The 13,820-nt window shown below is 38.5% G+C and overlaps 1 protein-coding gene across 1 annotated transcript in view; it reads right to left on the bottom strand.

Moving 5' to 3' along the window:
- Positions 1-13,820, bottom strand: part of LOC102869211 (chromosome unknown open reading frame, human C3orf67) — a 367,433-nt gene that overhangs the window by 134,804 nt on the left and 218,809 nt on the right. Inside the window, exons 8-11 of the mRNA XM_006892192.1 lie at positions 10,551-10,687; positions 9,681-9,843; positions 8,247-8,361; positions 5,714-5,835 (exon numbers count right to left, since the gene is read on the bottom strand). Of these exons, the coding sequence (XP_006892254.1) occupies positions 5,714-5,835; positions 8,247-8,361; positions 9,681-9,843; positions 10,551-10,687 (537 nt within the window). The remainder of the gene's footprint in view (positions 1-5,713; positions 5,836-8,246; positions 8,362-9,680; positions 9,844-10,550; positions 10,688-13,820) is intronic.

Below are 13,820 nucleotides of genomic sequence, written 5' to 3'. Positions count from 1 at the left end.
TTTCACCCACTGAAAATATTCAATCATTGTTCTTTTAAATTCTGTGTCAGAAAGTTCCATCAGACTTTCTGGCTTCAGGAAATCCATTGATACTGTGTCATTTTTTGGTGGTGACATTTTGCTTTGCATTTGTGTAGGGTGTGAGATAGCCTGCTTCTTATGTGACACTGCTGTGGTAGAGCTTTTCATGTCTTAGGCAATGATGGGTTCTTGATCTGAAGTCACTGTTATAGAAGAGAGTAGGGCAAGCTATCCTGCCAATGTTTCTCTCTGAAATTCTGAGGAATGTTCAGTTCAGGGCCCGTGAGAGCAGCCTCTTGCTGCACCTAACTCTGACCAAAGTCCTCTGGATTAAAGGCACATTTGTTGACTGGACATGCAGGCATCAGTGTGGGGTGGAATGGGCATAGGGTGGATACCAGTATGGGGTGGGTGGCAGTATGGGGAGGGCATGCACGGGAACCTCACTCAGATTCCAGCTGTCTGGCTCTCACCCGGTGGCTCTCACTCAGTGGGACTCTGGGTCCAGAGAGGCTCTGGGTATGGCAGGGCTAAAGGAAACACAGTCAAATTCACGTTGTCCTGCTTGCTCCTGGTGGTTGAGTCCCACAGTAGCTTGGCTGGAGGCTTCCACTGTGGCTCACAAATTAATTTTTTTAATAACACACACTACAGTTCCCACTCAAATTCATACTGCCCTGCTTGCTCTCTGCACAATGCTCTGTGCATGTTGCTCTCTTTGGGCCACTCTCTGCACTCACTCTGCCATTTATTTTCTTGAAATTTACTTTTAAATTATTTTTAGTATTTTTTATTCATTGTTGCACATTTTCTTCCCTCCTCCCCCAGCCCACCCTGCAATGCCCCTCTTCTTCCAGATTGTTCTTATACATTTAACACATAATCATATATTTCTTCTGGACAGTTCTTTTCCTCATCTGTTCAATTGCAGTGTTCATTATCTATTAATTCTTTTCCCATTCTCTCTCCACCTCCTCATGTCTGTCTTATTATATAACAATGGTGTTATACAGTATTTTCCCTTTTGTGCCTGAGATATTTCAATCAACATAATTTCCTCTAGGCTCTACTATGCTGTGTAATGTTTCATGAGTTCATTGTTTTTCAATGCTGCATAGTATTCCATTGTGTGAATATACTATAGTTTTTCTATCCATTTGTTTATTGGGCACTTGAGCTGCTTCTGTCTCTTTACTATTGTGAATAATGCAGCAATAAACATGGGTATGCACACATCTCTTTGTATTGTGGCTCTGGTTTCTTTAGTGTATATTCCCAGTAACGGAATTGGTGGGTCAAATGGTATTTCTATTTCCAACTTTTTGAGAAAGCGCAAGACTGCCTTCCATACTGGTTGGACCATTTTGCATTTCCACCAGCAGTGAATAAGAGTTCCAATCTCTTCACAATCTCACCAGCATTTGTTGTTTGCCCTATTGAACTTTGCGATTGTTGCTGAGGTGAGATATCTCCTACTTATTTTGATTTGAATATCTTTGAGAGCCAGGGATTCTGAACATTTCTTAACGTGTTTCTTTGCCATCTGAATGTCTTCTTTGGTGATGTTTGTTCATATCCTGTGACCATTTTGTGTTTGGGTTGTTTACCTTTTTCTTGTTGAGGCGCTGGAGCATTCTAAATATTTTAGTTATAAGTCCCTTACCAGATAGGTTATTGGCAAATATTTTCCCCCCAGTCTGTGGGTTTTCTTCTTACTTTGTTGGAATTTTTTTTTTTTATGTGCATAGGGATTTGATTTTTAAATAGTCTCATTCCTCTATTTTGTTTTCTTCTGGTTGTTAATTATACTTTTCATTACTCTTCTAGATTAAGGCTTTTAGAGGTCTCCCTAACTTTTCTTTGATGAAGTCTTTGGTTTTACTTCTAGGTCCCTGATCCACTTTGAGTTTGTTTTTGTGTATGGTGTGAGGAGTGGGTCTTGCTTAAGTTTTTTGCAGATGGTTTTCCAACTTTGCTAACACCATTTGTTAAAGAGATTATCATTTCCCCACTTAACTGATTTCGTATCCTCGTCAAAGATCGGTTGACCATGAACTGATTTCTGGGTTCTCAATTTTATTCCATTGATGTATATGTTTCACTGTACCAGTACCATGCTGTCTTGACCACCATGGCTGAGATCAGAGAGTATAATGCCTCCGACTGTTTCTCTTTTTCAGTAGTATTTTGCTTATTCAGGGTCTCTTACCATTCAAGATAAAATTTGAAATTGCCTTTTCCATCTGGTTGAATAATGGAATTGGTATCTATATTAGGATTGTACTGAATTGTAGATTGTCTTTGGTTGAATTGTCATTTTCATGATATTGAGTCTTCTATCCATGATCATGTTCTATTATTCCATTTCTTTAGGTTTCTTTGTTTCTTGTAGTTGTTATTGTTGTTAGGTGTTGTTGACTCATGGTAACCCTATGAACAAAAGATGTGAACCCTGTTCTATGCTGTGCCTTCCTCACACTTCCTGACACACAAGAGGCCATTGTGGCTGTCAGTGTGTCAGTCCACCTGGTTGAGGATCTTCCTCTCCTTCGCTGACCCTCCTCCCTTCCTAGCATCATGTTCCTCTCCAAGGAATAGGCCCTCCTAGCAAAATGGCCAATGTATGTGAGGCTTTGCCTTATCATTCTTCCCTCCAAAGAGCACTCCAGCAGTGCTGTCACCAAGACATATCTGTTTGTTCTCTTGGTGGTCCGTGGGATGTTCAGTTCTCTTTTCCAGCATCACAGCTCAAAGGCATCAATTATATTTCTGTCATCCTTATTCATTGTCCAGCTCTCAGATGCATAGCAAGTAATTGGAAAGACCACTGACTGAATCAGATGTACTTTAGTTCTCAAACTGACATCTTTACTCCTCAATAATTTGAAGAGGTCTCTAATTATAGATTTTCCCAGTGCAATGTATCTCCTTATTTCCTGACTGCTGGTACCAAGGGTATTAATTGTGGATCTAAGCAAGATGAAGTTGTTGACAGTTTCAATCTCTTCTCCATCTACTATGTTGTGGCCTATCAGTCCAGTGAAAAGAATTTTTGTTTTCTTGACATTGAGATGCAATCCATATCAAAGTCTGCATTCCTTGATCTTCTGCAAAAAGTCCTCCTCACTTTCAGCAAGCAAGGTTGTATTATCTGCATAATGCAGGTTATTGATGAGTCTCCCACCAATCCTTATACCACACTCCTCTTCAGAGTCCAGTTTCTCAGATAATTTGTTCAGCATACAGATTAAATAGGTATGGAGTGAGACTGCAACCCTGACACACTCCCTTCTTAATTTTAATCAACGCAGTGTTCCCCTGCTCTATTCCACACAACAGCCTCCTGGTCCTGGTATAGGTTCCGAATGAGCACAATTAAGTGCTCTTGGATTCCCATTCTTCTCCATGTCAGCCACAACTTGTTAAGATCCACACAGTCAAATGCCTTTGTAGTCAATAAAACACAAAGACATTCTTCTGCTCCCAACTGGAGATTCTTACACAGGTTCCAATGACTTTTAAATACAAAGGTCCACCTACCAGGTCCTGATTGAGTAAATAAGAGGCTTCCAGTGCACAGTTTATTGTTAACTAAATCAAAATGGCCAATCAGCTTACACTTATTTTTCTTGTAGTAATGACTTGTAATTGTCTTTGTATAGGTCTTTTGTGTTTTTAGTTAGGTCTATTCTCAAGTATTTCATTTTGTGAATAGGTATTGTAGTTGGTATTTTTTTCCTTAGATCCATTTCTATATTCTCTTTGTCACTGTAGAGAAATCCAACAGATTTTGATATGAAGATGCTATGATAGTATACTTAGAAAACCCTAAAGACTCAACAAGAAAATTAGTGGGCCTAGTAGCAGAGTACAAGAAATACTTATTTAAAAATGCACAACTATAATCTAGATATGGTAATTTTACACTTAACTCTTGAACTCTATTATACTTATGATAAATAACCAAAAGAGATCTAAGATTTGCTAACTTGGAAAGGTAAAGTAAGAAAAGGGGTGGTCTGGGGGAAAACCTTTAAGCAAAACAATCCTGGCAGCACAAATAGTATATTTTATAACCACATTAATCTGTTCCTTTAACCAAAGAATATCATTATATATCATAAATTGACCATATTAAAGCAATAAATGTACACATAGAGAAAGTTCAGCAATAAGAAAAATCCATTAGGAATAAGGTGGTATTTGTCTTGTTTTGGTTTTTTAAAAATGTTTTTTTCAGTGGGCAGTGTGTGTAGGTAAATAGTCAAGAGCAGAATGAATCTGCTTCATCTGAGCACCTTCTCAGGGGACGTAAATGGCCTTGAATCAGTTCACTGTAGCTGTGGACTGATGACATGAACTGATTCCCCAAACAGTGGTCTGGCTTGCTGTTCTACTGTGGAACTTACCCATGGTGTTACACACCTAGTGAATGCCTATAAACACTGTAAATCAAACCACATTAAACCTACTGCCTTCAAGTAGATTTTCAACTCACAACAATGCTCCACCAAGTTGCCAATGCTGTAAATCTTTACCTATCTGTTGACTTTTCAGCTAGCAACCCAACATTTTACCGCCAGGCTCCTCTGGAAGTATAGTAAGGGGTTCTATAACATCAAATCCAAACCCAGTGTCTGAGCCAAGTCTGACTCATAGCAACCTTCCATCAAGTTTCTAAGGCTGCAAATCTCTACTGGAAGAGGATGCCCATCTTTCTTCCTTGAAGCCAACAGTGGACTTGAGCTACCAATCTTTGGTTTATAGGCCAAAACACAATGTGCTATGTTACCATCAGGGCTCCTTAGGTGTGTTCTTTGCTGAAAAAGAAAACTTAAAAAACACAATGTGCTACAGAATATATATTGATATGTGAAAAATATTGGCGAAAAACGTTAAGAGAAACTTTGATTATGCAGTTAAGACGACTGGCATGTCCTTGTGCCAAACATGTTATAAACTACCAAACAGTCAAAGTTAAAGGAATGTTTTACACCAAAGTAATTCCAATTATCTCACTTCCGCATGTTTTTTTTTTAAATTGTAGTTTTACCTTAAGTATTTCCATATCAATTGTAATGAATAATTTGGCATGTTTTCTTAAGAAAATATGTAAATTACTGTGTAATCACAATATTGCAGCAAACAAGATAAATGCAAGAATGATCACCTAAACATCTAATTAGGTTTTCTACACAGTCAGATTTATGCTAGAGACACTAATTGCACCTAACATTTTAATGAAGGTTTCAACATTGCATAAATAAGACTGACAAACTACAAACAATTTTCATTTATTTCCCTTTTTCCTTTGCTCAAAAACAATTTGCTTTTGTAAAAGTACCACACACCTGCTGGGCAAGATATGTTGATGGGCTCACTGTTCTGCAATCCAAGCATTTCCATTATAAAGAGGATTGCAGAAATGCAACAATAGATCAATCTTTGTGGAGGGTGACAATGTCATATGAAAATGCAAAAGTTTTACAATTTCATACTAAACAGGGCAACTGGTATATTATAACTTGAGAACAAAAATATTCTTTTCACCCATTCATGTAAACTATATAACATAGAGGTTTAAAGGAGAGTCTCTTGAAATTACAAATTTAGGCAAACAACTTATTTCCAACTTTTCAAAACATTTCTATTTTACTAGTTATTAAAAAGATGAAATAATAAAGATGCCAACCTGCTTGATCAGGAGATAGGGGTCCTGGAGTGTTGGAGTTCAATGTCTCCTCTCTTTGTTGGAACAAAGAAGTGACAACAGCTGTTGCTTTCTCCTTGTTCTTGATAGTGCCTTTATTGGAATACAGATTTTCCTATATATTATTTCTTTGGACATTTATAAATGTTATTAATTTGATAGAATTAATAGGATTTATTGAATTATTTAAAAGTAATTTAGCTTTTATTATTGTAAAAATAGGTTAGCTGAGTAAGATGTTAAAAATGTTCCAAAAGTTAAAGAAAAAGAGAAGGGGCAGAAAAAGGGTAAGGTCGAAATTACTAGGAAAGAAGAATTCAGTGGGTGGATGGGGTCGTGAAGCAATAGAAAAGAGTCGATAATAACAGGCATAGATGAACAGTAATCAATTATTTAAAATATACTATATATGATTATACAAAACACAATGTAAATTAAAGACTATAAAATAATTTACATGAATGAAATACAATGTATATGAACTACTGCATGCAAAACAATAAAAATATAAATGTAAATTAAAGGCAATAATATGGATTCTTACTTTTTAAAACTTCTCAGTAGAATGCTTTAACGATTAACTCAACATTTTTTCAAGGTTCATCTTACAATTCTTTGATATTTTAGATTTAGGTTTTCTTTTTTTTTTAATTTTTATTTTTGTGTGCGTGTACCGTCAAATCAGATCTGACTGGTACAGGAGGAGATTGTCCCTCCTTACCCGGCAGAGCATCTGGGGATTGTAGTTGCAGCTCTTTGCCACTAGGCCACCAGAGCTCCCCAGGTTTTCTTTTTTTTTAAATTATCATTAAATTTTATTAGTTTTAATGAACATTTACAGAGATTTTGGGTTCTCATTCATTCATTGTTGCACTGTTTTCTCTACCCTCCTCCCCAGTTCGTTCTTCTTCCCCCCCCCCTGTCCCTGAATGTCTGTTTTAATTCTCCAGTTGCCACAGTGCTTGTCAAAGCCAGTTCTGATTAATCTCCTTTGTCAGTGTGTCCTTTGCCATTCCCTATCACTCCTCCCTGAGAGAGACTTCACCCTGATTCATAAGGAAAAGGGGATGGCATATTCTCTTAGCTACTTCCTGCTGAAAAGGGACGTTGTGGGTTTCAAGATTTAGGTTTACTAATGTACAATAAAAGAAATTACAAAATTCCTATAAGTTGTAAAAGGTCTCTTATTTTTTTCCCCTTTGCTTCCACATAAAATGCATCTGTGTTTCTTTAAATTACAATTCTCATTGGCCTCTTTCTGAAACAGATTATTTTCCTTAGTAGCTGTAAGAAATAGATGTAGACATTATTGCAGAATTAATTTTTTTGTTTACTATTTTATAAATGCCACATAAAACTTAGCAGGCAGGATTTCAGGCTAGACAATAATCCTACATTTTTGAGAAAATATGGTAACAGATATGTGTGTATATACAAAAACACATATACATAACTTATACCTACTATTTAATGAAATAACTATAATAATCACCCATAATACTTTACTGGGTGTAAAGAGTTTAAATTTTAGCCTACTTATATCAGATGACAAGGAGTCTAGAGGGAAGTTAGTAAATAGAAAATCAGCCCAGAATGAAACATGAAATATTCTTCTAAGTAGTCAAGGTTAATTTTAGCAAGGTCTGCCAGCATAAAGTTCTTCTACCACTTTGGGATCATTATTTAAACAAATAAAATTCACTCACATCCACTGCCATCAAGTTCATTCTGACCCTCTGCTGGGTTTTCTGCCTGGTGCCTCCTAATAGAAGTAGACTGTCCACCCTTGGGTGGAGTTGAACCACTAGAGGTGCATGGCCATTTGGCTAGCAGCACAAACTTCTAATAAGCTTACATCATGATGATGTAAGTTTATTCAGTTTTGAAAAGAAGTAGCCTTTTATTTTTGTGGTAAAAAAACCAAGAAAGCCTCAAACACAGAGCAGCTGAGTGAGCCTTGGTGGACAGTGTCCCTACAGGGTGAGCCCTATATCCCTAACAGGGTCAGCCTTGACAGACTGTGTCCCTACAGGGTCAGCCCTGACTCACAGTGTCCCTACAGGAAAGAAGGAACCTCCTTTATAGGGTTCCTGTGTGGTAAGAAGTTGCGCTGTAGTTGTGAATACACACTGGACCCACAGCTGGAGGGTCAGTTCTGACTTGATAGCACACACAATGTAGGGTTCCTAAGACAATAATCTTTATAGAAGCAGATGCCACGTCTTCCTCCTAATTAGCTCGAATTATCAACCTTTCGCTTAGCAGCCAAGTGCTAATCCACGTCGACACCATGGCTACCCACTTCTATGGCATTGTCTATTTAATCCAGCAAATCTCTGCTAGGGCTCTAGAACAATTCCTTTGTAGAAAATCTGATTTCCATAATCCCTGTGGAAGAGACATTTATATTTTAAATGAACTGATTCATAATCCTTTGAAATTGACAACCTGCAGAGACAGATTCCATGGCCCTGAATAACACACACACAGAAGACAGTATTGAATTAGTGCCATACCGCTGGGTGTTTCTGTCCTCTCCCGGCTGGCGCCTTTTAGCCGTAATCGTCTTCTGTTATTCTTATCTGCTGATGGTTCTTGAGGGGGATGAGGATGCATAGCACGTAGACTCGCTGGTGCATTTTTATAGCAAAGAGCAAAAAGCCAAAATGAAAGTACTTTATGGTTAGAAATATCTTTTTATAATTATAGCTAGAATATTCATACTATCATTGGACATTACAACATAAAAATGTATCAAAACCACGAGTCATTCCTTCATAGGAGATCAGTGTTTATTCCTGTTTCAATGTTAGGATTATATCAGGCTTTCACAATTAATGGTACATTCCCCCTCCCCCTATATGCTTAAAGAGAACTAGAACTTGATTATACTAAGCAAACAATCAGCTATTTTAAAAAGTAGAAAAATTAAATTGATATCCAATACAGAAAAACCATTTCTTTTTTTATGTAAAGAAATGTAGCTCAGGTATAGGCAGCAAGTGCTTAGAGAACAATTTCTCAAAGAACTCTCGAGAACGGAGCTCAAACCTAAAAGAAAATGTATGAATTAAACTTTAATTTTATAATATTATCAATTGCAGTTAATATTTACTGAATGCTTAATTGTTTGGCACAATATCATGTGCTGAACTAATTTTCTTTATTGAATCCTCCCAATGACCTCATTTGGCAGCTGCCATAAATGACAAGTGTCAGTAGTAATGGTATGCCCATTTTTCAGGTAAGAAAACTGAGGCTCATAGAATCTTAAAAACTTGCTCAAGTCCTCAACAATTGTTGGTTGCAGAGTTGGGACTGGATCTCTATGCTATTAATTTCCTTATTTCCATTTTACATGCCACGGGAGATATTATCTACAATGATCATTCATTTCAAAATCAAATCAAATACTCTTGTCTTCTGTTTTCATGTGAGTTTGTTAACTAAGTGGAAAAACTGAAAAGGAGTTGGCAAGCCGTGGGTTCTTGTTTCAATTCTTTCTAATAATTGTGCAGGGAAAAAATCACTAATTTAGCCTTGAGTGCTCAATCTGTAAAATAGGACAGATGCACCTCCTTTCTTAACTCACAGAATTGCTTTACATATGGAATGAGAAAATAGAGAGACCTTTACAAATGAAAGAGATTAATTAAAAAGTAAAACAAAGTTAAGAAAACATAAAATGCACATGGAGTTTCCAAAAAAACAGTGACAATGGAATACTACTATATTTTCTTACCAATCATCAAAAAGCGAAATTATAAGGTTCTTTAGCAATTTAAAATAACTGACTCAATAGAATGACAGGTTACAGAAGAGAACATATTACGTGACTCTTCTTTGGACTTAAGATGAAGTCACCAGTCTAACTTCTGATTTATCTTACCAAGAATATGTCTCATTATTTTCAGTAGCTATCCATCTTTTTAGCAGTGTTCTTTCTTACCACGGGTAGGTACAGTCTGCTTTATCTGGCGAATGTTCTCCTTGTCTCCTTGTGCTTCTGACTCAGAAAGCAGTAAGGCTGACATGTCTACATTGCTAGCATACGTTTCTCCAGTGGACCGCAGGCAAAGTCTGCTGGTTTTTGACTCAATGGATCTTACCATCTATAAGAGAGAACAATTTAATTGTATGCTTTAAAATTGTGACACTGCCTTTATCTTCTGTAGAATCTACCCAGGAAAAATAATCTTTGGACAAATAAAGAATGAGGAAAGGGGGTGGGGAACCTGAGGAAACAAGAAGGTTAAAAAGTGAGAGAGCAGGAGATTCTGGTAGAAAATGAGAAGGAAAGAGAAGAAAATTAACACTGTGAGATGAAATGGAAGACAAAAAAGCCCCTTAAACACAGAAATGAAAATATGCTCATTTGCTCTACTCTGTCATTAGTAGGTAGAAGTGGAATTAAAAAGTACTGCTGAATGTCAGAAATTCAGAGGAAACTAAAAATAAAACACTTAACACTTGAGAATCTGCTCATTGTAAGGTGTCTGGTGATGATCCAATTTCTTTTTGAAAGAGACAGTAAAGTATGCTCACATATATCTGCCTTTAAGTTTTACAAATATTTTTAATGAAAAGAATATTCCAAAATGTTAATTATGTTGACATGACGCAGGAAACACTTTCAAGGTCCTTTCAAAATCCATAATTCCTACATTTATTCAAGCCGTCTGCTTTTGGCATATAAAGTTCTCTCTCTCTCCCCTCTTCCCACCCCTTGCTCCTTTTTTTCCTATATTGGAAAACAAAAACTCAAAAACCTTTCTCTTACTATATCACTCATAGTAAGGTCTTCAAATCTTGCTCCTACCTCACCAGACAGCCTCACATTATTCCTTCTGCCAGAGAGTCGAGGTGGTCCGAGAACTCTGGATCCGAAGGCGATGTGACAAACATCTTGATTTCTACTGTTCCGCACGCTGCCTGCTCCTCGATTAATGAACTGATCTGTATTGTTAAAGGAAAGTGAAGACAGTTTGTTCATGGGTGTAATGATAAATGCCATATTTCTGAAAGTACAGTCCTGTGATCAGATCATCTGAATTACACCTGGACAGTTAGTAAAAATGTAGGTACTGGGAAACTACAGCAACACTGTAGAATTAAAATCTTAGGGTTGAGGGTGGGGAGGGCAGAAATCTATATTTTTAACCAGTTCCTTCAAGTGAGTCTCAGGCTCTCATTTGAGAGCAACTATTTATCTTATATGCTTCTTAGGGAGTTCTTTGGGGTGGTCTAGTGGCAAGAAGCTGGGTTACAATCCCAAAGGCACACAGTTGGAATCCACTAGCTGCTCTGTGGGAGAAAGATGGGCGGTCTCCTGCATGACTCACTGTCTCTGAAAACTCCCTGGAGGGTCAGTGGTTTCGACTCCACAGCACACAACAACAACAACAATAACAACAACATATTATTCCTAAAAGAAATGATTTAAATAAAACTTCTTAACTCAATTTAACAAATACTGTGTCAGACATTTCCTAGAGGTTGTCAGTAACTTAAAATGAATAAGACACACAGAGCTTACCCACAGAGAGTCTCAGATGAAGGTGATTAAGACAACTTAAAAGCAGACTAGGGAATGGAGAGTAACTGGTCTTCTGAATGGACCTGGAATGACTGATGGAATTTCAAGGCAAACAGAAATGCTCTAAGAAACTACCTGAATGAAGACACAGAAGAAAGAAAAAGAGTATGCTTGGAGAGTACTGATGTGACCAGACTAGCAGGAATGACAGGCTTGAGTCATAGTAACAAGTGACTAAGAGTCTGTTCTAAATCTGGTGGATAGTGGGCGACTAAGAATCACCAAAACTACTGCAGAAAAAAAGAATGTGTCGGTATCATCTCAAGGATAAGGCAAGCATGCGCATCCAAACCCTGCCACTTTTCCCTCTTGGGCACTTGACTACGTTACATTTCCCAGACTCCCTGCAGTTATGTGGGCCACGTGACTGAGTGCTGGCTAAAGGAAAATGAGACGTGGACCTGTGTGGTGTAAGCCACTTCCTGGATCCTCCAACTTCCCATTATAATTCACCAACCTACAGCTCTTCCATCAATTTCCAACAAGCCGAGGAAGATCTTATTGAAGGCCTTCAAGGTCTCCACCAGAGTCAGGAGGTGAGTCTGGGCCCTGAATAACCTAATGGAAAGCCACCAATGAACTCCTGACTTAATAAGAATCACTGGGCCGTTAGCACAGAAAACCTCCCCTGACTAACGAAACAGTGATGGTCCTGGTGTGTCATCATCTAAAAGTTGACCCAGAAATCGATCTGCTATGCTCTAAGAAACTGTGTTGCAATCCCAAAGGCACGCAGTTCCAATCCACCAGCAGCTCTGTGCTCCCGTGCAATTAACTGCCTCTGAAAACCCACTGGAGAGTTAGCAATGGTTGGTTCCAATGCGACGGTACACAACAACCTGTAAGACAGGACCTGCTAAAGTATTACGATGCTGGTCCTCATAAAGTTCACATATGTCCCAAAGTCATGTATGTATATGAGTTGCTGATTATTTCCTGTTTGCCCCATTCCCCTGGGGAGTGGGGGTGGGGGAAATCCTTATACTTGCTTGGTCCCATTAATCTCTGCTGAAGAACTGTGATTCTATAAATGTGATGGCTCTACAGAACATCCTTAGGTGACAACATGAGAAAAGGCATATACATTGACAACACAATATAATCCAACTAATGTGCGTACATGCGCGTGGGTGTGTGGCTGTTTTTCTGTTTTGCAATAGATGAAAGTGAACTGATGGGAGGGGTCAGTTGAACTAGAAAAGAAGATGACAGTGAAGGAGTGAGAAGCTATAGTATCTCTGTTGTCTTCACACTTCTAGAGTCTGATTATTGTTGTGTGCTGCCAAGTTGGAATCAACTCACGGCTGACCCTCCAGTGGGTTTCCAAAGGCAGCAAATCACACGGGAGGAGATAGTCCATTCTTGTCCCACAAGTCTGATCAGGCAGAAGAAAGATTCCATCCATCCAAAGGGCAGAACCAGAACTAATGAGTAGAATTATTTTGCAGCAAACGTTTAACCTAGCATAAAGATTTTCTCTAATGAAATCATGTCTGGTTGTTGAGGTGGTCAATTTTCTGACATTTGGTGTTAAAGCAGAGGTCTGGAGAGATTGTTGTAAAGCAGATTCAGATGCCACAGGACTCTCACCTGTGTGTCTCTAGCTTAGAAAAGTGGGCTGGGCTAGATATATACTGTATGTCTCATCTGTATCCAGTAGCCTTTTTGACCAGAAACTAACAGATGTCTGAAACACCTCAAACTCAATAGTGCCAACCTGAGAACCTGGCCTAAAGAATGGTACTATAAGTCACCTAGCTTTAGAAATCAAAACCTTGGTGTCCCTCTCCATCTCCTCCATTTCCCATCCATCTCTCTCTCTCTCTTTCCCTGACCCCCTCTCTCTCTGATCTATCTCCTGCAACCCCACTAATGAGCTGATGACCACAAATCATCAGGTGATTTACCATGTTCACTCTGGTTCCTACTCCCATTCCTTCTCTAAAATGCAGCCACAGCAGTATTACAGAAACATAAAGCTGATCGACTCATTCCTTTTCCATCACTTAAAACTGTGCAATGGCTTCCCTGGGCTCTCAGGATTAAGATGAAAGTCTTTCCTCTTGACTTTTAGGTTTTATTTCACATGGTACTTCCTCAGACAAGCCTGTCATTACTCCTTTGACTAGAGTACACTCCCCCAGGCACAGGCATTTCCCTCAAAGACCTTGCCAGACCTGCAGTTGTATGTGTGTTTACGGGATTCTCTGATTAACCTGTGTCCTACAGTGGCTGGACAGTGTGGGCTTAAGTGCAGCATAGACTGTGAGGATGGTGCAGGATGGTCAGGGTTTAGCTCTGTTGTTCACAGGGTCACTATGAATCAGAGTAGACTAAACGGGACCTACGACAACAACAACAACAACGACAACAAATGGAGACAACAGAACACCACTAGTCTCTCTGCGTTGATAACAGAAATAAATGACATTAAAAATTCAGTCCTGAGGAAAATTAAACCAAATCCAAGGCAACCAAAATATGACCTTGAGT

The sequence above is a fragment of the Elephantulus edwardii genome, unplaced genomic scaffold (assembly GCF_000299155.1).
Source record: "Elephantulus edwardii isolate Elephantulus edwardi_28Jun2011 unplaced genomic scaffold, EleEdw1.0 scaffold00113, whole genome shotgun sequence".
In the NCBI taxonomy this organism is placed as follows: domain Eukaryota; kingdom Metazoa; phylum Chordata; class Mammalia; order Macroscelidea; family Macroscelididae; genus Elephantulus; species Elephantulus edwardii.
The sequence above is the reverse complement of the archived record's forward strand: the minus strand, read 5'-3'. Positions and strand labels throughout refer to the sequence as shown.